The following is a 25,142-nucleotide window of genomic DNA, read 5'->3' as shown; positions in this document are numbered from 1 at the left end:
TCAGATCCACCGCCTCCGCATCTGGATCCACGAGCTCGCCCTCGATAGCCGTCGCGATAGGGGAAATCGATGACTAGGGTTAGGGCCTGTGTCGCGAGAGAGAACAGAAGAGAATAGAAGGGGGGAAATGAGATGGGGTTGGAGAGATGCGTGCAGACCCCACATGTAAGAAGGAAGGGCAAATATGTCCAGAATAACTACCTAACGTGGGTCAAAGCACTCTGACCAGACGAAAAGGGTACGGAGGGGTATTTTCATTAGCGTCATAGACGGAAGAGGGGTATAGTTGAGCACCGTTTTATTTTAGGGGTAAAGATGAGGTCGAGGTGAAGTTAGGGAAAAATGTAAATGTCCCCTTTTATTATTTGGGCCTTGTTTCTTTTTTTTGGCCTCTTTTCTCTTTTTTTGTCCGGAGTCTCATCCTGACTTGTGGGGGAATTATAGTCTCCATCATCCTTTCCTCACTGGGACAATGCTCTAATAATGATGGTCATCACACTTCTTTTTTACTTACAACTCAAGAATTAAACTCAATACTTAGAACAAAATATGACTCTATGTGAATGCCTCCGGTGGTGTATCGGGATATGCAATGAATCAAGAGTGAGATATATGAAAAATTGTGAACGGTGGCTTTGCCACAAATATGATGTCAACTACATGATCATGCATGGCAATATGACAATGATGAAGCATGTCATAACAAACGGAACGGTGGAAAGTTGCATGGCAATATATCTCGGAATGGCTATGGAAATGCCATAATAGGTAGGTATGGTGGCTGTTTTGAGGAAGGTATATGGTGGGTTTATGGTACCGGCAAAAGTTGCGCGGTACTAGAGAGACTAGCAATGGTGGAAGGGTGAGGGTGTGTATAATCCATGGACTCAACATTAGTCATAAAGAACTCACATACTTATTGCAAAAATCTATTAGTTATCGAAGCAAAGTAGTACGTGCATGCTCCTAGGGGGATAGATTGGTAGGAAAAGACCATCGCTCGTCCCCGACCGCCACTCATAAGGAAGGCAATCAATAAATAAATCATGCTCTGACTTCATCACATAATGGTTCACCATACGTGCATGCTACGGGAATCACAAACTTCAACACAAGTATTTCTCAAATTCACAACTACTCAACTACCATGACTCTAATATCATCATCTCCATATCTCAAAACAATTATCAAGTATCAAACTTCTCATAGTATTCAATGCACTTATAAGAAAGTATTATTCCTAAAAGCAAATTACCATGCTGTTTTAAAGGACTCTCAAAATAATATAAGTGAAGCATGAGAGATCAATTATTTCTATAAAATAAAACCACCACCGTGCTCTAAAAGATATAAGTGAAGCACTAGAGCAAAAACTATATAGCTCAAAAGATATAAGTGAAGCACATAGAGTATTCTAATGAATTCCGATTCATGTGTGTCTCTCTCAAAAGGTGTGTACAGCAAGGATGATTGTGATAAACTAAAAAGCAAAGACTCAAATCATAGAAGACGCTCCAAGCAAAACACATATCATGTGGTGAATAAAAATATAGCTCCAAGTAAAGTTACCGATGAACGAAAACAAAAGAGGGGATGCCTTCCGGGGCATCCCCAAGCTTAGCCTTTTTGGTGTCCTTGTATTTTACATTGGGGTGCCTTGGGCATCCCAAGCTTAGGCTCTTGCGACTCCTTGTTCCATAATCCATCAAATCTTTACCCAAAACTTGAAAACTTCATAACACAAAACTTCACAGAAAATCTCGTGAGCTACGTTAGCGAAAGAAAACAAAACACCACTTCAAAGTACTGTAATGGACTCATTCTTTATTTATATTGGTGTTAAACCTACTGTATTCCAACTTCTCTATGCTTTATAAAATCCATTACTAGCCATAGGTTCATCAAAATAAGCAAACAACACACGAAAACAGAATCTGTCAAAAACAGAACAGTCTGTAGTAATCTGTAACTAACGCAAACTTCTGGAACCCCAAAAATTCTAAAATAAATTTCTGGACGTGAGGAATTTATATATTAATCATATTTAAAAAGAATTAACTAAATATCACTCTCCAATAAAAAATGGCAGCAATTCTCGTGGGCACTAAAGTTTCTGTTTTTACAGCAAGATCAAGAAGACTTTCCCCAAGTCTTCCCAACGGTTCTACTTGGCACAAACACTAATTAAATACAAAAAACACAACCAAAACAGAGGCTCGATAAATTATTTATTGAATAACAGCAAGTAAAAATATTGGGTTGTCTCCCAACAAGCGCTTTTCTTTAAAGCCTTTTAGCTAGGCAAAAGATTTCAACGATGCTCACATGAGAGACAAGAATTGAAGCATAAAGAGAGCATCATAAAACACGTGACAAACACATCTAAGTCTAACATACTTCCTATATATAGGCATCTTATAGGCAAACAAATTATCAAGGCAAGCAAAAACTAGCATATGCAAGGAAGCGAAAATAAACAATAACAATCTCAACATAACGAGAGGTAATTTAGTAACATGAAAATTTATACAACCATATTTCCCCCTCTCATAATAATTACATGTAGGATCATAAGAAAATTCAACAATATAGCTATCACCAAACATATTCTTAACACGATCCACATGTATGCAAAGTTGACACTCTTCCAAAATAGTGGGATTAACATTAACTAAAGTCATGACCTCTCCAAACCCACTTTTATCAAACACTTCATAAGATTGAACATTCTCCAAATATGTGGGATCTAAAGTTGACACTCTTCCAAACCCACTTTCAATATTATTGTAAACATCATATTCATCATGGGGCTTAAATAAATTTTCAAGATCATAACAAGAATCACCCCAATCATGATCATTGCAACAAGTAGTAGACATAGCAAAACTAGCATCCCCAAGCTTAGGGTTTTGCATATTATAAGCACAATTAACATTAATAGAATTTATACTATCATCATTCTTTCTATTCAAAGATCCATCGTGAATCACTCCATAAAGTACTTCATCACAATTTTCAGATTCACGAATTTCAAGCAAAACTTCATAAAGATAATCTAGTGCACAAAACTCACTAGCAATTGGTTCATCATAATTGGATCTATTAAAAATATTAGCAAGCGGATGAGGATCGATAGATCTTAGGTTCTCTATTTAGCAATAAATAAACAACTATTGCAACCAAACGAGCAAACGAGCCAAGTAAGACATCAAAGCAAATGGAAAGACGAACAGAAGAAGGGCGAATAAAACGACAAGGGTGAAGTTGGGGAGAGGAAAACGAGAGAAAAATGGCAAATAATGTAATGCGAGGGATAAGAGTTTGTGATGGGTACTTGGTATGTCTTGACTTGTGCGTAGACTGCCCGGCAACGGCGTCAGAAATCCTTCTTGCTACCTCTTGAGCATTGCGTTGGTTTTCCCTTTAAGAGGAAAGGGTGATGCAACAAAGCAGCGTAAGTATTTCCCTCAGTTTTTGAGAACCAAGGTATCAATCCAGTAGGAGACCACACGCAAGTCACCTCATACCTACACAAACAAATAAGAACCTCGCAACCAACGCGATAAAGGGGTTGTCAATCCCTTCACGACCACTTGCAAGAGTGAGATCTGATAGAGATAATAATAATAAGATAAATATTTTTGTATTTTTATGATATAGATTGAAAGTAAAGATTGCAAAATAAAATAGATTGGAAACTTGTATGATGGAGAATAGACCCGGGGCCATAGGTTTCACTAGTGGCTTCTCTCAAGATAGCATAAGCATTACGTTGGGTGAACAAATTACTGTCGAGCAATTGATAGAAAAGCGAATAATTATGAGAATATCTAGGTATGATCATGTATATAGGCATCACGTCCGTGACAAGTAGACCGACTCCTGCCTACATCTACTACTATTACTCCACACATCGACCGCTATCCAGCATGCATCTAGAGTATTAAGTTCATAAGAACAGAGTAACGCCTTAAGTAAGATGACATGATGTAAAGGGATAAACTCATGCAATATGATATAAACCCCATCTTTTTATCCTCGATGGCAACAATACAATACGTGTTGTTTCCCTTTCTGTCACTGGGATCAAGCACCCCAAGATTGAACCCAAAGCTAAGCACTTCTCCCATTGCAAGGAAGATCAATCTAGTAGGCCAAACCAAACTGATAATTCGAAGAGACTTGCAAAGATAAACCAATCATACATAAAAGAATTCAGAGAAGATTCAAATATTGTTCATAGATAGACTTGATCATAAACCCACAATTCATCGGATCTCGACAAACACACCGCAAAAGAAGATTACATCGAATAGATCTCCAAGATAATCGAGGAGAACTTTGTATTGAGATCCAAAGAGAGAGAAGAAGCCATCTAGCTACTAGTTATGGACCCGAGGGTCTGAGGTAAACTACTCACACATCATCGGAGGGGCCATGGAGTTGATGTAGAGGCCCTCCATGATCAATGCCCCCTCCGGCGGAGCTCCGAAAAAGGCCCCAAGATGGGATCTCTTGGGTACAGAAGGTTGCGGCGGTGGAAATAGGGTTTCGTGGTGCTCCTGGATATTTTCGGGGTATATGGATATATATAGGAGGAAGAATTAGGTCGGTGGAGCAACGAGGGGCCCATGAGGGTGGAGGACGCGCCCCTGCCTCGTAGCCTCCTCGATTGTTTCTTGACATCCACTCCAAGTCCCCTGGATCACGTTTGTTCCAAAAATAACGCTCCTGAAGGTTTCATTCCGTTTGGACTCCGTTTGATATTTCTTTTCTGCGAAACACTAAAATAGGAAAAAAACAACAATTTGGGCTGGGCCTCTGATAAGGTTAGCCCCAAAAGTAATATAAAAGTGTAAAATAAAGCCCATTAACATCCAAAACAGATAATATAATAGCATGGAACAATCAAAAATTATAGATACGTTGGAGACGTATCAATAGGTCAAGTCAATCACATCATTCTCTAAAGATGTGATCACGTTAATCAAATGACAACTCATGTCTATGGTTAGGAGACATAACCATCATTGATCCAATGATCTAGTTAAGTAGAGGCAAACTAGAGACAGTCTGTTTGTCTATGTATTCACACATGTACTAAGTTTCCGGTTAATACAATTCTAGCATGAATAATAAACATTTATCATGATATAAAGAAATATAAATAACAACTTTATTATTGCCTCTAGGGCATATTTCCTTCAGTCTCCCACTTGCACTAGAGTCAATAATCTAGATTACATTGTAATGATTCTAACACCCATGGAGTCTTGGTGTTGATCATGTTTTGCTCGTGAGAGAGGTTTAGTCAACGGGTCTGCAACATTCAGATCCGTATGTATCTTGCAAATCTCTATGTCTTCCTCCTTGACTTGATCGCGGATGGAATTGAAGTGTCTCTTGATGTGCTTGGTTCTCTTGTGAAATCTGAATTCCTTTGCCAAGGCAATTGCACCAGTATTGTCACAAAAGATTTTTATTGGACCCGATGCACTAGGTATGACACCTAGATCGGATATGAACTCCTTCATCCAGACTCCTTCATTTGCTGCTTCCGAAGCAGCTATGTATTCTGCTTCACACGTAGATCCTGCCACAACGCTCTGTTTGGAACTGCACCAACTAACAACTCCACCATTTAATAAAAACATGTATCCGGTTTGTGACTTGGAGTCATCCGGATCAGTGTCAAAGCTTGCATCGACGTAACCGTTTACGACGAGCTCTTTGTCACCTCATATACGAGAAACATAACCTTAGTCCTTTTTAGGTATTTCAGGATGTTTTTGACCGCTGTCTAGTGATCCACTCCTGGATTACTTTGGTACCTCCCTGCTAAAATTATAGCAAGGTACACATCAGGTCTGGTACATAGCATTGCATACATGATAGAGCCTATGGCTGAAGCATAGGGAACACCTTTCATTTTCTCTCTATCTTATGCAGTGGTCGAGCATTGAGTCTGACTCAACTTCACACCTTGTAATATAGGCAAGAACCCTTTCTTTGCTTGATCCATTTTGAATTTCTTCAAAACTTTATCAAGGTATGTGCTTTGTGAAAGTCCAATCAAGCGTCTTGATCTATCTCTATAGATCTTGATGCCCAATATATAAGCAGTTTCACCGAGGTCTTTCATTGAAAAATTCTTATTCAAGTATCCTTTTATGCTATTCAGAAATTCAGTATCATTTCCGATAAACAATATGTCATCTACATATAATACCAGAAATGCTACGGAGCTCCCACTCACTTTCTCATAAATACAGGCTTCTCCAAAAGTCTGTATAAAACCATATGCTTTGATCACACTATCAAAGTGTATATTCCGACTCCGAGAGGCTTGCACCAGTCCATAAATGGATCGCTGGAGCTTGCACACTTTGTTAGTACCTTTTGGATCGACAAAACCATCTGGTTGCATCATATATAACTCTTCTTTAAGGTATTCATTAAGGAATGCAGTTTTGACATCCATTTGTCAAATTTCATAATTATAAAATGCGGTAATTGCTAACATGATTCGAACGGACTTAAGCATCTCTACGGTGAGAAAGTCTCATCGTAGTCAACTCCTTGAACTTGTCGAAAACCTTTCGCAACAAGTCGAGCTTTGTAGACAGTAACATTACCGTCAGCGTCAGTCTTCTTCTTGAAGATCCATTTATTCTCTATGGCCTGCCGATTATTGGGCAAGTCAACCAAAGTCCACACTTTGTTCTCATACCTGGATCCCATCTCAGATTTCATGGCTTCAAACCATTTTGCGGAATCTAGGCTCATCATCGCTTCCTCATAGTTCATAGGTTCGTCATGGTCAAGTAACATGACTTCCAGAACAGGATTACTGTACCACTCTGATGCGGATCTTACTCTGGTTGACCTACGAGGTCCAGTAGTAACTTGATCAGAAGTTTCATGATCATCATCATTAGCTTCCTCACTTATTGGTGTAGGAATCACTGGAACTAATTTCAGCGATGAACTACTTTCCAATAAGGGAGAAGGTATAATTACCTCGTCAAGTTCTACTTTCCTCTCACTCACTTCTTTCGAGAGAAACTCCTTCTCTAGAAATGGTCCATTCTTAGCAACGAATATCTTGCCTTCGGATCTGTGATAGAAGGTATACCCAACACTCTCCTTTGGGTATCCTATGAAGACACATTTCTCCAATTTGGGTTCGAGCTTATCAGGTTGAAGCTTTTTCACATAAGCATCGCAGCCCCAAACTTTAAGAAACGACAACTTAGGTTTCTTGCCAAATCACAGTTCATAAGGTGTCGTCTCGACGGATTTAGATGGTGCCCTATTAACGTGAATGCAGCTGTCTCTAAAGCATAACCCCAAAATGATAGCGGTAAATCAGTGAGAGACATCATAGATCGCACCATATCTAGTAAAGTACGATTACGACGTTCTTACACACCATTACGCCGTGGTGTTCCAGGTGGCGTGAGTTGAGAAACTATTCCGCATTGTTTCAAATGAAGTACAAACTCATAACTCAAATATTCGCCTCCACGATCAGATCGTAGAAACTTGATTTTCTTGTTATGATGATTTTCCACTTCACTCTGAAATTCTTTAAACTTTTCAAATGTTTCATACTTATGTTTCATTAAGTAGATTTGTCCATATCTGCTAAAGTCATCTGTGAAGGTGAGAAAATAACGATATCTGCTGCGAGCTTCAATATTCATTGGACCACATACATCAGTATGTATGATCTCCAATAACTCTATTGCTCGCTCCATTGTTCCGGAGAACGGAGTTTTAGTCATCTTGCCCATGAAGCATGGTTCGCAATTACCAAGTGATTCATAATCAAGTGATTCCAGAAGTCCATCAGAATGGAGTTTCTTCATGCGCTTTACACCAATATGACCTAAACGGCAGTGCCAAAAATAAGTTGCACTATCATTATCAACTCTGCATCTTTTGGCTTCAATACTACGAACATGTGTATCACTACTATCAAGATTTAGTAAAAAATAGACCACTCATCAGGGGTGCATGACCATAAAAGATATTACTCATATAAATAGAACAACCATTATTCTCTGATTTAAATGAATAACCATCTCACATCAAACAAGATTCAGATATAATGTTCATGCTCAACGCTGACACCAAATAACAATTATTTAGGTCTAAAACTAATCCCGAAGGTAGATGTAGAGGTAGCGTGCCGACGGCGATCACATCGACTTTGGAACCATTTCCCACGCGCATCGTCACCTCGTCCTTAGCTAATCTTCGCTAAATCCATAGCCCCTGTTTTGAGTTGCAAATGTTAGCAAATAAACCAGTATCAAATACCCAGGCACTACTGCGAGCATTAGTAAGGTACACATCAATAACATGTATATCAAATATACCTTTCACTTTGACATCCTTCTTTTCCGCCAAATACTTGGGGCAGTTCCACTCTAGTGACCAGTTCCTTTGCAGTAGAAGCACTCAGTCTCAGGCTTAGGTCCAGACTTGGGTTTCTTCACTTGAACAGCAACTGGCTTGTTGTTCTTCTTGAAATTTCCCTTCTTCCCTTTACCCTTTTTCTTGAAACTGGTGGTCTCAGGATGTTGTGCCGCTCGGAGCAGCTCTCATGGCCAGGGACGGCTCATAGCAACGCCCACTGTGGCTTTGGCCTCGTAGCAGCACGCCTCATCCTGCAACTTCATTGCACCCCGCCGCCACTTCTAACATAGACACACCTGAGCGGGATGGGGGGTGGGGACGGTGGCTTGAGAAGAGATGGTGGTGGGAGCCGGGGAGAAGCTCGGACGAGGAAGACGACGGTGGGGAATTTGATGGGGCGCGCGACAAGATAAGGATGTCTGGTAGCAACTGGATAAGGAAAGAGATGGACGCGTCCGTGGCAAGAGATAAGAGGGTTGTTTGGTTCTTGCCTATGTGAGCCCTGCCAATCGTTGGCTAGCCAATTTATTGGCGCATGATTTGAACGCCCCAGACTTGCCAACTTTTTCGCGTCGAGCTGAACTTGGGAAGTGGGAGTGGGCTGGGTGCACCAAAATATTGGTTCCCATCCAAACGGAAAGCCAGGCTTGGTCAATGAGCAATTTTTTTGGTTCGGCGGCTCAGGCTGCAATCCAAAAAGCCCCAAGGAAAGAGTGGGTCCACGGCTAACGAGGCGACATGAGCCCGAGGCAGCCGGACCAATTTTTAGCCGGTCGTCCGGCGTTAAATGTTTCCCATGTATATATGCTGCCATGTATACGTGGAAAAAAGTCCAAAACAAACCTCAAACTTGTAGACAAAAGATAAATCAAACCCTGAACTTTCAATCCCGGAAATTAGCACACCAACCTTTTTGATCCCGGTCTATTTTAAACTTTGAGAGCGTTTAGCTAGTATTTACTGACGTGGCAAGAATCGTTGACTGGGCTGGCTGGACATCAGGACAAATCGGGCCGGCCCAGTAGCGCGGTCGCTCGCGCGCTCATTATGCTTACTTTTTTTTCCATGTTTTTCCTTTGTTTTACATTTTTGTAATAATAATAAATTCGTTTACATTTTCATAATGAAAATAAAAAATTTCTAAAATATACATGAACCCACTTTTCGTATATTAGGAGCGACAAAAATAGAAGCAACAGTGAGCATGTGAGAGGTCCCGAATTAGCTAGGGACCTGGAACTCGCGCCGACCGGACGTAGACAATCGCCATGACGGCTGCTTGTCATTATAAATTGCGCGTTGCATACAAGAACAGAGAGGAACGTTTATATATAAACACATTTTTTAAAACCTTCGAAACATTTATTAAAAAAATCTGAACAAATTTAAATAAAGAATATTTTTTAGCACAAATTATGTACGAAATTTCAAAAACATTTTTCGAAAATGTGACAGGGTAACATTCTGTCAAATATACATTTTACATTTTATAAAACTATACGTACATTTCTTACATTGTTTAAAAAAAAAAATTTGTTCAGGTTTCAATATTTGTTGCATCTTTGATAAAAATGTTTATGTTCCAAATATTTTGCACCTTTTCAAAATTGATTTTGTTTTCAAAAAAAATGTTCATTTAAAAAAAAGTATTCAGAATTTTTAGAAAGTGTTTGCACTTAAAAAAAGGATATTTCAAAAGTCGTTAGGGCCTGCACGTTTCCAATATACGTTTGCCCTCAAAGATATTTCCAAATCTTTTTTTTGTGCCCTAAAAGAAATTTTCAAATCTGGACACTACGATCTGTGGTTAAATTGCTCGGGCCTCTAATTATAGCACTAACAGCCACTGCTTCTAGTAGTGGCTAGTGGGTGGAGTTCGAACCTCGTGAGCCCAAATTCCATTACTCTAGAGTTTTTTTTTTTTTGGAGTTAATATCACCATTGGTGGTTAAACTTGTTATCAATGTTCACTTCAGTGTCTAAACTTGAAAAATACAGCGAACTGGTTCTAGAACTTGGCACGAGCATGCAAATACGGTGCTAATCCTATCCACAGAAGTATAATATGCTGACATTGCACCGTATTTTGATTAGCATTATGTATGTCTCCGTGACCAGGGGGCCTACATGTCAGAATAAAGGGAAATAAGCGATAAAAACAGACAAAGACAGGACTACTAAGTCAAGCTAGCTAACGCTTATCCTAACCAATGCACCACTTAGGTTTTCTTGTCAACTAAGGATAATGACGCTCTATATTATAAAGGAACACACTAGTGTGCTTTAAATGGGTTGCTGTCTACGCGGCCCATGTTGCACGTGAAAGCTTTTTTTATTTTTAGAATTTGTGAAATGTACATAAATTATCGTCTTAAAAAATGTACGTAAATTATAATGACAGTAATAAATATAAAATCAAAACATTCGTTTGTTAAAAATATTATACATACAAAAAGTAATTCATTTAGAAAAAGGTTAAATAATTTTAAAAAGCTTTGACATCTTATTTTTGAGAAAATCATACAAATAAAATAATATTTATTACTATAAAAATATTTGTATCAATGATACAAATATTTTCAAAATGACGACTAATAATTATTGTTTTAGTTATACAAAATATTTGAATAATCATGCGCACATTTTTATAATTCATAATATTGTCATTTAAGTATTTTGTGCAATTTAGAAATATTCATGATTATTTCATATTTCAAGTTTTATAAATATATACATGTGACTAAATTGAAGTTATAGGGAAATTAAGAATAGCTTCCACGAGGGAAAGCTATCACAAGTTAATATTGATAAAAATGTTTGCATCCATAATTTTGTACAATTTAAATATAAGCCACGAGGTATAATTTTTGTACATTTACTAAACAATTGATAGTTTTGTATATACTAAATGTTTTCGATATGATCCACGTGTAAATAATGAGTATTTTAAAAATTAAATTAACATTTTTGAAATAAATTATTTTATTTTTACTTATAAAATTTGTAACATGCAAAAACTCAATTTTTATTTACTGTGATATTAGTTTACAAACTTTTTTACAAATTTCTAAAAATAATATGTGCGAATGGGCTGCATTGACTGCAACCCATTTAAAAGCGATGAACATGTTCCTACACAAGACATTGACCATGTTATCGTTATTGGTCATGCAAAATTGTATAGCGTTGTGGCCCGGGCAGACCTTTGCTAGCCCCACATTTCGAGTCCTAGCGGTTGCAATTTTTTACGTTATAATTCCTCTGTGCTGACATGTGGGGCCCACTAGTCATAAAGGTATATATATATAGCAATCTATGCATGCTAATCAAAATACGGTGCCACATCAGCACATTATACGTCTGCGGATTGGACTAACACCGTATTTGCACGCTCGTGTCAAGTTCTAGAATCAGTTCTGCGTATTTTTCAAGTTCAGGCACCAAAGTGAACATTCGTGGCAAGTTTAAGCACCACTCATGATATTACCTCTTTTTTTGGGTGTTTTTACTTCCGTGTTGCAAAAAAGAAAAAGAAAAATTGGTTTGTGCCTATTGGGCCGGCCCAGTCACACTCAACTATCCCAGGATTCGACGTGCCACATCAACGATCCGGTTTAAAATAGACCGAGATTAAAGAGTTCGGTGTGCTGATTTTCGGGATTAAGAGTTCAGGGTTCTAATTCTTTTTTGTCTACAAGTTCAAGGTTTATTCTGGACTTTTTCCGTATTCGCGTGACTAAACATATGTTGCTATAGTCGCTTGGCCCACGCTTCTGCTAGTGTATGGTTGTATTTGTACAGCTCTACCAAAACAAATTACCATTTATTTTTATTTACTAGTTAAATGCCCGTGCGTTGCTACGGGCAACAATGCAAAGTGTGTGCATTCGTTATTCTACTTTATTCGCTATGTGCAATAATTCAAAGTCTATGTGAAATATGTGTACATCTGTTATGTTATTTTGTACATATGTTTAGTTTATATTTACCTCGTAGCTATATATGCAAACATATTTCATTTGTCCCCTCCCTCTTGGCCATGTGCACCCATCCTGTAAAAATGCCCCACGTACATGCTGAGCATGGTTTCTATAGCACTACTATTAACTGATGGTCACGTCTTTGTCTCCCTACCTACCACCCCTCATCAACAAATGGAAACTCCGACGACATTTAGCAAATGAAAACGCTTGACATGCAAGGGAACGACAACCAACTACATTTATATGGAAAACCATCCTTCATCAATAAATAATAATAATAGGGCATCTTCAACAGTGACTCTCAAACCGTCCGCATCTTTCAGGACCGAGCGGTCCGGACGCATTTTACCATCAATGCAGTACCCCATCCACCCATGGACTGGTCTGGACATTCGACTTCCCGCGAACCGAAACCCAACCGGGGGGTGGGGGGGGGGGGGGGCTTTGCCGGCGTCCGGACCGCTTTCGCCTATAGGAGTACATTAATTATCCTTCAAAAAATAACACAATGCACGATTGCAGCATGGCTTCCAAAAAAAATGGATATGGCATTTTCTTTAGGGTTGGAATCGACAATGCATATAGGGAGTAAAAAATATATGCACCTACAAATTGGAATTTCTCTCAAAAAACCGATATACCTAATATTAAGGAACGGAAGGAGAATATAATTCAGTGCAAACAAATGCAACCATTCTCGTCGCATTCAGTGCAAACTACTTTGGTAATCATTCATCAACCGGGTACAACAATGCAGACTTCAAACATATACTCAGCGATTTTGAAAGAAGAAGAAAAAAACATATACCCAGGAAAGTGCACACACCTTAATTAATATAAAGGGTGTTTTTGCATAAACTTGTTCGACCCTCATAATTTATTTTTGTTATCCTTCCTGATGCAATGCAGCAATGTGCCATGATGATTTCCAAACCTGACTACTAATCATGCATAAGCTCTGGGCTGCTCTAGCATTATATGCACTAAGCAGAGATGCAATTAGCTGTTCATAATAAGAATTATCTTATTCGTTAATATAAAAAACCAAGAAGAAATGACTGCTGCTAGGACTCAAGTCAGTGGAAAATCTGCACAAACAATACATCAATCTCTTCGGTTCTATTGCTCTTAACAAGTGTACAACAAATGCTTTTTACAAAAAAAATCTACATAGTAAAGAGATCTCTCAGAGAAGGGAATGTACGAGTAGCAAAGCATTCTGATTCACATCCAGCACAATGAAGGAATTAACAAAGAGCAAAAACATATGTCCAGGAGTCGCAGACAATGGTGATCTGGTCATACACATGATTAAAAATTAATCTTTCTCTGAACCGGGTGAGGGACTGTAGTACGAACAATGGGGACTGAGATTGATCGACGATGTGGAGAGACAACGCGATAGCCAGGAGTCACAGACAATGAAGGACTTGATGACGATGGCCGCTCTCCATGCGTACACCGCTATGAGTTCCACTGCCGCGTCCTGCAGCTCGCAATCATGCCTCCCCGCGCCCTCTCCTCGTCATTGCATAATTACACCGTCCTAGCTTGTTCCTTGAACGTCCAAACAGAAATTGCAACCAATCCAGAGCTGCAAGATGTGCGGGATTCACCGGGGCGTGGCGAGCGCGATATACACGAGCCAAGAAACTCGATCGTGCGTTTGATGGTGGTAGAATTATCTTGGGTTCTCACGTAGGTATGCACACATGGAAGGCAGGAAGGGCCACGTGATTGATGGAATCAATCTCAGTCATTCCGTATGGAATGTGTAATTAATGCGAGATCATGGGAGGAGCGAAAACTTTGGTAGAAGAGAAACAGAAATGGAAGGAGGTGAGAAACGGAAGGACAGATTTATGTCTCCTTCCATTGCTACGGACGATTTTTACAGACATGATTTGCAGCAAAAATTAGGGCAGTTTCCATAAACTATTTATTAGGTGCCAAAAATAGGTGGACGTGAGGTTACGAAGGGTGGGGAGGTGCGGACAAAAACAACGACGTAAGAGAGGAAACGGAACCTTTCGATTCTTTTAGGTAGTAGAGATAGACAGGGACGGATGCAGGGGGGACGAGGGGGGCTAGACCCCCCCCCCTAACGATGTTGTTTTCGCTTAATAGCGATGAGTTTTTTCGCTAATCACCCGTATGCTTGAGATGTTTCGCCCCCCCTGTCGGCTTGTCATCTGTGTACGTAGCGTGAAACAGCTCCTCGGGCCAGCCCAGCCCATATGCAGTGCAGTTACTGCAGTAGATTTTGTAGGCCGAGCCCAAAAGAATAAGAAAAGCCCAACGATGGAATACAAAGGGGGCTAGGTCAGGGACTCACGCACGCACGCACGCACGCACATCGTTTCCTGGCTGCTAGATCGATCATCGATGCCTCACGCGGTTATGCCTGGTCGTCTGCCGCCTGATCCATCGATGTACAGTTTCCAATCTAGTAACTCTGGATTTGCAGCGAGGGAGATCCAGCTTGCGGCCGCACGGCCGACCGGCCGGCCGTATGGCGAACGTTAGGGGCGACGAGGCAAGAGAAATCGTTAGGTTAGTCACTTTTCTCATTTTTTACTTGCTCCATCTGTCCATGGTTTATGTTGGAAAACTACATTAATTTGTGCCTTTAGCATCAGGGGCCTTTTTACATTGTCTATCTTATGTACCAGAAGTATTTAGTTCATACATGGGAATTGCAATCTCATTTGATTTGTGGAAACTTTTGATTAAAATTGAATACCTCATAGCTGACACCAATTTTTTTATAGCCCAGTAAAATTTAGTTCATCAGCCTAGGCTAGTTTCGCTGCATGATTTTTTTACCAGTCCCTACAGTAGAGGCAAAAGCTCGCCCCCCTATGTTAAAATCCTGGCTCCGTCCCTGGAGATAGAGATCGCATACTGGACAGGCGTGATGAAATGGGTCACACAACTAAGAGGAATGATGATGTTGGAAAACAAATAAAGTGACGACACACGATTGCAACCTTAAAAAACAACACCATTGGCCATATCTTCACTCGTGGGTCGACCTCAAGAAGCTCCACCGAGCCACCTACTTGGCGGCCGCGGTATCATCAGCAGCCCAGCGAGCCCGCAGCTGCCCGGCGTACTCCAGCATACTGCTCATGGGCGGCTTCACCATCTTGGCCGCCTCCGTCTCCAGGAACCTCTCGGTCCACGCGGCGAAGCGCGGGGTCCTGCCCTCGTCGATGACCATCACGCCGAACATCTCCCTCAGCGCGTCGAGCCAGAAGAGCTGGCACCCGAGCGCGAGGTCGAAGTACCCGATGGAGTCGCTGCCGGAGGAGAAGGCCGAGCAGGCGGAGAAGGCCTCCTCCATGGGCGCGAGCACCGGGAGCGTAGCGGCGAGCTTTTGCGCTCTCTCCTCCTCCGTGGCCGCGCGCAGGATGGCTAGCCACGCCGGGAACAGCTTGTCGTCGACGTAGGCGGCCCAGAAGCGAGCGCGCTCATGATGCATGCATCATCATGATGCAGAGGCCGGGGGTTTTACCTTCATTTCCAAAAAAAAAGCCTTCAAGCAATCCGATTCCATATCATTTGGCACATTAATTACTGCACTCTTAGGCTAATGAAATATCTTCCATGAGGGTCAAAATTTCAGACTCCAAGGTATCATCCCATGTATGGAGATGCCAGCAAGAACTGAAGAGGATAGCACCCTCATGATCCCTAAGAATCATTCTTGCACGAGCACTATCGTTGGACATTGATCCATCCGTGTTCGGTTTGACTCATCCAGGGGCCAGCGTCTGCTCAGATCATATGGTGTTGGCCTCCACGGCTTCCCACAATGGCCATTGGAACGCCTTGTTTCGGTTCACATTTATGCTCGTGGTGACCGTGGAGTGGGCTAACTTGCGAGCTGCCCTCCCACCGGTGCTCTTGGAATATCCGGACGCCTTATATTGGTGGTTGACCCCTTCGAGGATCTTTTATTTTGGCTCGGTGTAGCATTTTTTGCGCCGACGACAGTTTCTTTTCTGGACCTTTCCTCTGTGGAAAGCACCTTTGCCTCTCAAGATCAACTTTTTTGTCTGGCAGGTGCTACAAGATCGCCTCCCATATGAGACGGAGGTGATTAAGTGGCACAACCCTGGTGGTCAGTTGTGCCCCCTCTGTGTGGTCCCAAAGATGGGGACACACATCTTCTTTTCGTGCCCGGTGGCGTGGCTTCTTCGGAGCTTTGTCCATGAGGATCTAGGGGCCCATTGAGAAGCCCTAGACCTAGTCGGGTTCCTTCAGACCCGGACCAACCAGACCGGAACGAGGAGACTTGTCTTCTGACTTGTGTTTGCGGTGTTAGCATGGACCTTGCGGATGACGCACAACATTACAACAAGACGATTAATGAGCGGGTCTTTCTTAGGCGTGCTTCTGACTCTAGCTTCAAATTCCACGCATTTTTGCAGCACTAGCACCTGCTATGTAGATAGAGGGATCATGACCGGCTTGGCCTCATGATGACCGCAATGACTGTTGCCGCGCTCCGACTTGCCACACCCAAGGGCCATTGATTTCCCGGACACTTGGTTGTCTTTTTTCCCTTTTCTTTTATGTTTCTTTGGGCATGCTTCTGTTATTGCTCTAGCAGACTATTTTTTCCTTTGCTGCACTTGAATTTGTTGTATAGTCCAGCTAGCATTTCCACAGACCCCTATTACTAAAAGCATTCAATCAATACAATGTTCTCCAAGAGATCATCAGTGCACTTGAATTTTTTGTATAGTCTGACTTCAGCCAGCATTTCCACAAACCCCTATCACTGCAAGCATTCATCCAATACAATGCTCTCCAAGAGATCATCAGCAACAAAGCAGAGATGACTGCAAGAGATATTTGGTCCATTGGAAGATCCTCTTATAAATTTTCCTCCGTGAAGTTGTACAAAGCAATCACAGGAGTAAGCACAGCGCACAACATCTTTAATTTGCTTTGGAAATCTGCCTGCAGACTCGGACACAAAATTTTCTTCTGGCCACTCATGCATGATAGAACTAGCACAAGAAACATGTTACATTGCAAGAACATGTACCTGGAAGACTATAACTATGCCTTATATGCAGATGCTACAAAGAAAAGAATTTCTCACTTACGTTGGGATTGCCAATTTGCCTGGTCATGCTGGAACTTGCTCATCCCCACCAACACACAGAGGAATATCTTCATATGATGAGATACATCTCACTATGAACAACTTACCATCAGGTATTGTGCTGGAGATCATTATCATGGGTTGCTAGATTATCTGGATGATCAGAAATGACAAGATCTTTAGAAGGGCACCACCGCATTATGATTCTTGGATATATTATCTCAAAAGAGGGGCTTGAAGTATCTAGAATCAGAGCAAAGCCTGTGCGCACCCCTTTCCATTGGGCCTGTGCGCACCCCTTTCCCCTGTATGCGCCACCGTAGCTCTCACTGACGCTCTCCCGTGTACGTGCTTGTAAGGCTACTCCTGTAACTGCTATTTTCCCCCTCCTATCAATGCAATGATACGCAACCCTTTTGCGTATTCGTGAAAAACAGAATCAGAGCAAAGCGGGATAAGGTTGATCTGATCAGCACTTGGATAGCACAGAACTTGTAATTTTTTCTAGGTTCACAAAACCGGTATTGAGTGATTTTTTGGACTGGACTTGTAAATATTTTTTTGAATTAATGAAAATACCGTAGAACGATTGTTCCACAGTTTCGGCTCAATTTATTTTTTGTTGTATAGTCGTGGTCATTGCTTTACTTATAAAGTGGGGCGAAAGCCTGTTTCGAAAGTGAACGAACTCACCAACATGCCCAATAGCTGCAGGGCACCTTCACCACCCATCGTTTTCTTCTTCTTCTTCAATCACTTTGGAGCTAGTAGACTACTGACCTACGTATGTGTTCTTCTTAACTTAATCTGAAATTGTAGGCTTGTTCTCATCGGAATGCCTAATGGAGCTCGAGCTTCCATGGAGCCTTTTATTTGAAAACATTAAAATTCAAAATTTTAACTTCCAAAAAATTCAGGGAAAAAAAACACATATACATATGGATGTATACTACCTGACTGTAATGTTTCAAGAACGAAATACATTTTGATGTGAGCTACGCAAAAATAAGAAAATCGCGTATTTCCAGCACATGTGCTATTCACTATAAAATCTTATTATTTTGTTTTTCCTGTACAGGCCACATATAAACGTCTTTGGTGATGAAATTTCACACACATCTAATATACGTCTATAAGTAATTGTGTATTTTTTCAGATATTTTTGGAACTCAAAAGGTTGATTCTTGAGTGATTGAAAATAGCGGGCTCCATCGAGCCTGATAGCAAAAAATCCACTCTCCGCTCTGTGCTGAGTAGTTCCTTTACTTTGCGGGGGAAATTGAGCTGTGAGCAGTTGTTGAAGGAGGATTGAGCTAAGCACGGCTGCTAGAGCAATGGAAATATGTATTAGTGGGTCTATGTGCATCACCGGTGACGCATCATGCACTCAGATTAGTTACCTGCGGAAGAGCCAGTTCGTGCATGGTTGGTGTACTCTTTTGTTGGATTGTTTTGTACTCTTTCATTGGATTATACAGGAGAGAAAACGCTTTGATTTTAATACGGGTAGGAAACCGGCCAATTTGTTCCGAACAGATCGATTTAAAGGATCTAATTTGGTGCCACTCCCGGTACCTGCTCCTGCACGCGTGCGTAATCCTCTTTATGGGACGCAACGTTGACTTGTTTTTCTTTTTGAGTTGTCACATGTCTTCTTTTCTTGTATACGTAGAGATGAGACTCCGTCGTTCACGGCTGCTGGCAGCATCGCTGAAGGCCTGAAGCCTCCTCATGTTCCTCCTACTACAACTACTGAATCCTCAAGACATTCAAGGATTAGATTATTGTTCGACATCTATTGGACCAGATCCTTTTTTTTAGCATCAGTACAGACACAAGCGCTCATATACACGCGCATACACTCACCCGTATGAACGCACACACGCACACCCTATCCCTATGAGTACCTCCGAAAGACTGAGCCGGCATATCATCTTGAGATTTACGAAGTCACCGTAGGCGCTTCGTCGTCGACGGGAATGTCTTCTCCCACTGAAAGCGCATCGCCGGAAATTCTGAAATAAATCCAGGAATAATGCGAGCACCAGGATTTGAACCCTGGTGGGTTGGGGATACCACTGTCCATCTAACGAACTCAACCACAGGTTGATTCGCTATTGGACCAAATCCTAACCAAACAGCAGTCCGACATATTTAGACGAGACCCGCTTCGGTACAACCCCTTTTTAAACGTATAAAGGGCAATAGTTCTTTTTTTTTACACGAGGGCAATAGTTCTTTGACAAGTCACATATACTTACCCCTCAAAAACAAAGTCACATATGCGAACCAACCTCTAGTTGAGATGGTTAGGTGGACAGTGGTATCCCTAACCCACCAGAGTTCAAATCCTGGTGCTCGCATTTATCCTGAATTTATTTCAGGAATTCTGGCGATACGCTTTCAGTGGGAGGTATTATGCGTGTTTATATGAGCGCTTGCGTCTGTACTGTGTTAAAAAAAAGTCACATATACGTACGTTCGGGTGTACCGAACCATTTTTTTTCTCCCTGTTTCAATTTTCTTTTTCTTTTTTGTTTCTTTTTCCTTTTTCAAGTTTTATTTTCTTTTCAACAAAATGTTAACGCATTTAAAAATTTGTTCAAAATTTCAGAAAATATTCTCTTCTATCCAATTTTGTTCATAAATTATAAAAAAACACATTTTCAGAAAATGTACAATGATTTTTACAAAATGTTCGTGTCCTTAAAAGATTGTTCTGAATGATAAAATGTGAACATTGTATGAAAAGCACGAACAAAACTTTGAAAACGAACAACTTTTAGAGAACACGAACAAAAATTCAAATTTTCAAACATTTTTTCAATAAGTCGAACAAAAAATTGAAACCAAAAACATTTTTTGAATATCCTCAAGCATTTTGCTGAAGTTGTGAACAGAAAAATTGAAAGCCGGAACATTTTTTTAAATTCCAAACAAATTATAAAAGCGTGAACATTATTTGTGTTAGAGTTATATTAATGATGTCTTTTGGCCTTTTGTATTCTAGTCTTTTGGCATTCTCTTGTAGCTTTTTGGCATCCTTATGTATGTGTATATATGCTGGCTTTGGCCTCCTAATAATACTAAGTTGCTATTCTCCTAACATCAACATGGTATCATGAGCCTAGGATAGGGAATTTTTTTCTCTGGGTATCGCAACTTGCCCTTCCAATCCATATCCTGGCTATGCTGTTCCACATTGCTGTTGCCTCCCTCCTCCTCTACTGCCGCAACACTCATACAGCCTGCCGTGCCCGATCCAGGCCGAAGGCTTCTGTTGCCTGGAGCTCCTTCCGCTGCTGTAGGTCCGGATCGATCCAATCCTCTTCCTGATTCGAGTTGCCAGCCACCACCAACCTAATCTCCGCCGCCGGCTGTCTCTGTCAACTGCAGCTGGATCTCGTCCGGCCGCTGCTCGGTTCGTCTTCCGGCCGCCGCCCGCCGCCCATCGGAGTCTGCACTTCCGGTCGCCGCCCGGTGCTCCTCCGGCCCCGTCCGTCGGCCGCCACCGGCGGCCACCCGTACGGCCCCGCCCTCTCCGAGTCACTGCTGGCTTCTACGGGCGCTCGCGTGCGTGCGTATGAAACTGCCGCTGTTTAAGTCCAGATCGATCGCTGCCTTGGGCTGCTGTGGGCCACCGTGTTTGGCCTGCCTCAGTCGGCTTGCCTTTTCTTTTGACTCTTGACGTTGCTGCTGGTTTATGTAAAAGAGAGAGAGAGAAAGTAAAAAAAGAGTGAGAGAGACATGTCGTTTCGGTCGGGCCTTCATTTCCATCGCTGCCCACAGACAACTGATGGTGTTCCTTATATTGATCCTATCTTGCATATGCGCTGCCGCTCGGTGCTCGGTGCTCGTCGGCCTCTGATGTTGCCCTCTATGGCATCTTCGCAGGCTGTGATGGTCGTTATTCGTCGATTCTTCTTGCAGCTTCTGCCTGTGGTGGTGTGATATGTCTTCAACGTATCTATAATTTTTGATTGTTCCATGCTATTATATTATCTGTTGGATGTTTAACGGGCTTTAATATGCACTTTTATATTATTTTTGGGACTAACTTATTAACCGGAGGCCCAGTGCCAGTTGCTGTTTTTTTGTCTATTTCAGTGTTTCGCAGAAAAGGAATATCAAACGGAACGAAATCTTCGCGAGGATCTTTTTTGGAACAAACGCAATCCAGGACTTGGAGTGGAGGTCAAAGAAGCAACGAGGCGGCCACGAGGTAGGGAGGCGCCCCCCACCCTCATGGGCCCCTCGTAGCTCCAGCGACCTACTTCTTTCGCCTATATATATACTCTTATACCCTGAAAACATCCAGGGGAGCCACGAAACCACTTTTCCACCACCACAACCTTCTGTACCCGTGAGATCCCATCTTGGGGCCTTTCCGGCGGTCTGCCGGAGGGCGATTCAATCATGGAGGGCTTCTAGATCAACACCATAGCCTCTCTGATGATGTGTGAGTAGTTTACCACAGACCTTCGGGTCCATAGTTATTAGCTAGGTGGCTTTTCTCTCTTTGGTTCTCAATACAAAGTTCTCCTCGATGTTCTTGCAGATCTATTCGATGTAATCCTTTTTGCGGTGTGTTTGCCGAGATCCGATGAATTGTGGGTTTATGATCAAGATTATCTATGAACAATATTTGATTCTTCTCTGAATTCTTATATGCATGATTTGATATCTTTGCAAGTCTCTTCGAATTATCAGTTTGGTTTGGCCTACTAGATTGATCTCTATTGCAATGGGAGAAGTGCTTATCTTTGGATTCAATTTTGTGGTGCTCGATCCTAGTGACAGAAGGGAACCGACACGTATTGTATTGTTGCCATCGAGGATAGAAAGATGGGGTTTATATCATATTGCTTGAGTTTATCCCTCTACATCATGTCATCTTGCCTAATGCGTTACTCTGTTCTTATGAACTTAATACTCTAGATGCATGCTGGATAGCGGTCGATGTGTGGAGTAATAGTAGTAGATGCAGAATCGTTTCGGTCTATTTGACACAGACGTGATGACGATGTTCATGATCATGCCTAGATATTCTCATAACTATGCGCTTTTCTATCAATTGCTCGGCAGTAATTTGTTCACCCACCGTAATATATGCTATCTTGAGAGAAGCCACTAGTGAAACTTATGGCCCCTGGTCTACTTTACATCATATAAGTTTCCGATCTATAATTCGAGTTTACTATTTATTTTGCAATCTTTACTTTTCAATCTATACAACAAAAATACCAAAAATATTTATCTTATTATCTTTATCAGATCTCACTTTTGCAAGTGGTCGTGAAGGGATTGACAACCCCTTTATCGCGTTGGTTGCAAGGTTCTTGATTGTTTGTGCATGTACTAGGCAATTTGCGTGTAGTATCCTACTAGATAGATACCTTGGTTCTCAAAAACTGAGGGAAAGACTTACGCTACTTTTCTGCATCACCATTTCCTCTTCAAGGGAAAACCAACACATGCTCAAGAGGTAGCATGGTGGTGCCTGCTCTACACCGACTGTCACGCGTGTCGGTGACCGCTCTACGTCGACTCACTACTCTCAGCCGACTCTACACACGGCTCTCATGGGTGATGGCGACCGCTCTTTGTCAGTAGATGGTTCTACCTCATCGTCTACCACTGTGTCTCTGTCTGAGCATGAGATTGCGCAACTCTGATGCCCAGGGACGGAGCCAAGATTCTACCATAGGGGAGGGGCGAAGACAATGACATAAGAGATTTTTCTTCCACTAGGTTAATCCGTTATTCACTAATATCTTAACAGAATTAACTAGCCTGTTACAGCGATAAGAGGAAAAAGAGATAGCAAATCTGAGTACTAATAGAAAGTCAACGACACAAGAGATGTAGATTCATGAAATTTTATTAGTGACATATTTTTTTGATTTGGAGCTTGCATATCAATTAAATTATGATCCGGCTATTACCTTGATTCTTGGAATCCTCATATTCACCATTTCCTCGAAAAGGACATGCTTGAAACATTTACCGCTGATGCAATCAACAGAGAATACTTATTGGATATTATGTAACAAGAATTTTTTAGTGTCTAAAAATTAAACAATTCTTGCTTACCTCATAGCGTAAATGGAGGTCTTTAGCCTTAGTTAGGATTAGGCTGGTTTGCTTCGCTAGATTGTGCAGGTGCATCATGTTTTGATGGTGAGAGCTTGAACCAATTGGTTTGAAAAATTTATGAATCAATTCAGCTGTCTTTCTCTTCATGTCTACACAAGCACAAATAGTTTGTACGATTATACTTCTAATAGGATGTGAAAACATATTACCTTTTCCCTTTGTGTTGTTGCCGCACAACCGCCGTGTGCCCTGGCTGCCGACAGCCGCAACCGGCGCCGTGTCCGTGGAAACGAACAGACGTCCAGCGATACGTGTGGGTTCATTCTGTAACGAACATGGCCTCCTTGTTTTCCACCATGGCCTGCTTGGCATTTTTGTGCTTCATATCTAATGGGCTGTACCAGTACATGGGCTGAGAATTCACGCCAATTACCACGGCCGAGCGTGATAGGGGGGCGAAGCATGTTACGTACATTGCTACCTCTTGAGCACTGCGTTGGTTTTCCTTTGAAGAGGAACGGGTATTGCCATCTTTGGTAGGCAATCCATAGGTGGCTCTCATAATATATTCATATGGTAATTTAATTTTCTTTCTAGGGAAGTGTTCCATGCCTTTCCTTAATAGAAAATGGAATCTAATATTCCCTTCCTTCATATCAATAATTTCACCAATCGTTCTAAGGAAAGGTCTACCAAGAATAATAGGACATGAAGGATTGCAATCTATATCAAGAACAATGAAATCCGTGGGCACATAATTCCTATTGCAACAATAAGAACATCATTAATCTTTCCCATAGGTTTCTTAATAGTGGAATCCACAAGGTGCAAGTTTAAAGAGCAATCATCAAATTCACGGAAACCTAGCAAATCAGACAAAGTTTTTGGGATCGTGGAAACACTAGCACCCAAATCACACAAAGCATAACATTCATGATCTTTAATTTTAATTTTAATAGTAGGTTCCCACTCATCATAAAATTTTCTAGGGATAGAAACTTCCAACTCAAGTTTTTCTTCATAAGATTGCATCAAAGCATCAACGATATGTTTAGTAAAAGCTTTATTTTGACTATAAGCATGGGGAGAATTTAGCACGGATTGCAACAAGGAAATACAATCTATCAAAGAGCAATTATCATAATTAAATTCCTTAAAATCCAAGATAGTGGGTTCATTGCTATTTAAAGTTTTGACCTCTCCAATCCCACTTTTATCAATTTTGCATCAAGATCTAAAAACTCCGAATCATTGGGATGCCTTCTAACTAAAGTTGACTCGTCTCCAGTCCCATCATTATCAAGATTCATATTGCAAAACAAGGATTTAATAGGGGACACATCAATTACTTTTAGATCTTCATCTTTATAATCATGAAAACTAGAAGAATACGCTTTCACAAAGCAATCTTTCTTAGCACACATCCTAGCGATTCTTACTTTGCACTCATCAATGGAAATTCTCATGGCTGTGAGAGACTCATTGATATCATGCTTAGGTGGAATAGATCTAAGTTTCAA

At 41.2% G+C, this 25,142-nt stretch overlaps 1 protein-coding gene across 1 annotated transcript; it reads left to right on the top strand.

Moving 5' to 3' along the window:
- The first annotated feature begins 14,958 nt into the window (after positions 1-14,958).
- On the top strand, positions 14,959-16,004 carry LOC123152521 (uncharacterized). Its single transcript, XM_044572047.1, has one exon. It carries the CDS (start codon positions 15,539-15,541, stop codon positions 15,857-15,859), a length of 321 nt encoding a protein of 106 aa, XP_044427982.1. The 5' UTR covers positions 14,959-15,538; the 3' UTR covers positions 15,860-16,004.
- Positions 16,005-25,142: the final 9,138 nt, after the last annotated feature.

Source organism: Triticum aestivum, chromosome 7A (genome assembly GCF_018294505.1).
Source record: "Triticum aestivum cultivar Chinese Spring chromosome 7A, IWGSC CS RefSeq v2.1, whole genome shotgun sequence".
NCBI classification, from domain to species: domain Eukaryota; kingdom Viridiplantae; phylum Streptophyta; class Magnoliopsida; order Poales; family Poaceae; genus Triticum; species Triticum aestivum.
This window is presented reverse-complemented; position numbering and strand designations above follow the sequence as displayed.

Excerpts from the sequence above, each read along its gene's own strand:
- LOC123152521 (XM_044572047.1), top strand. The coding sequence starts at position 15,539 with ATGGGCGGCTTCACCATCTTGGCCGCCTCCGTCTCCAGGAACCTCTCG.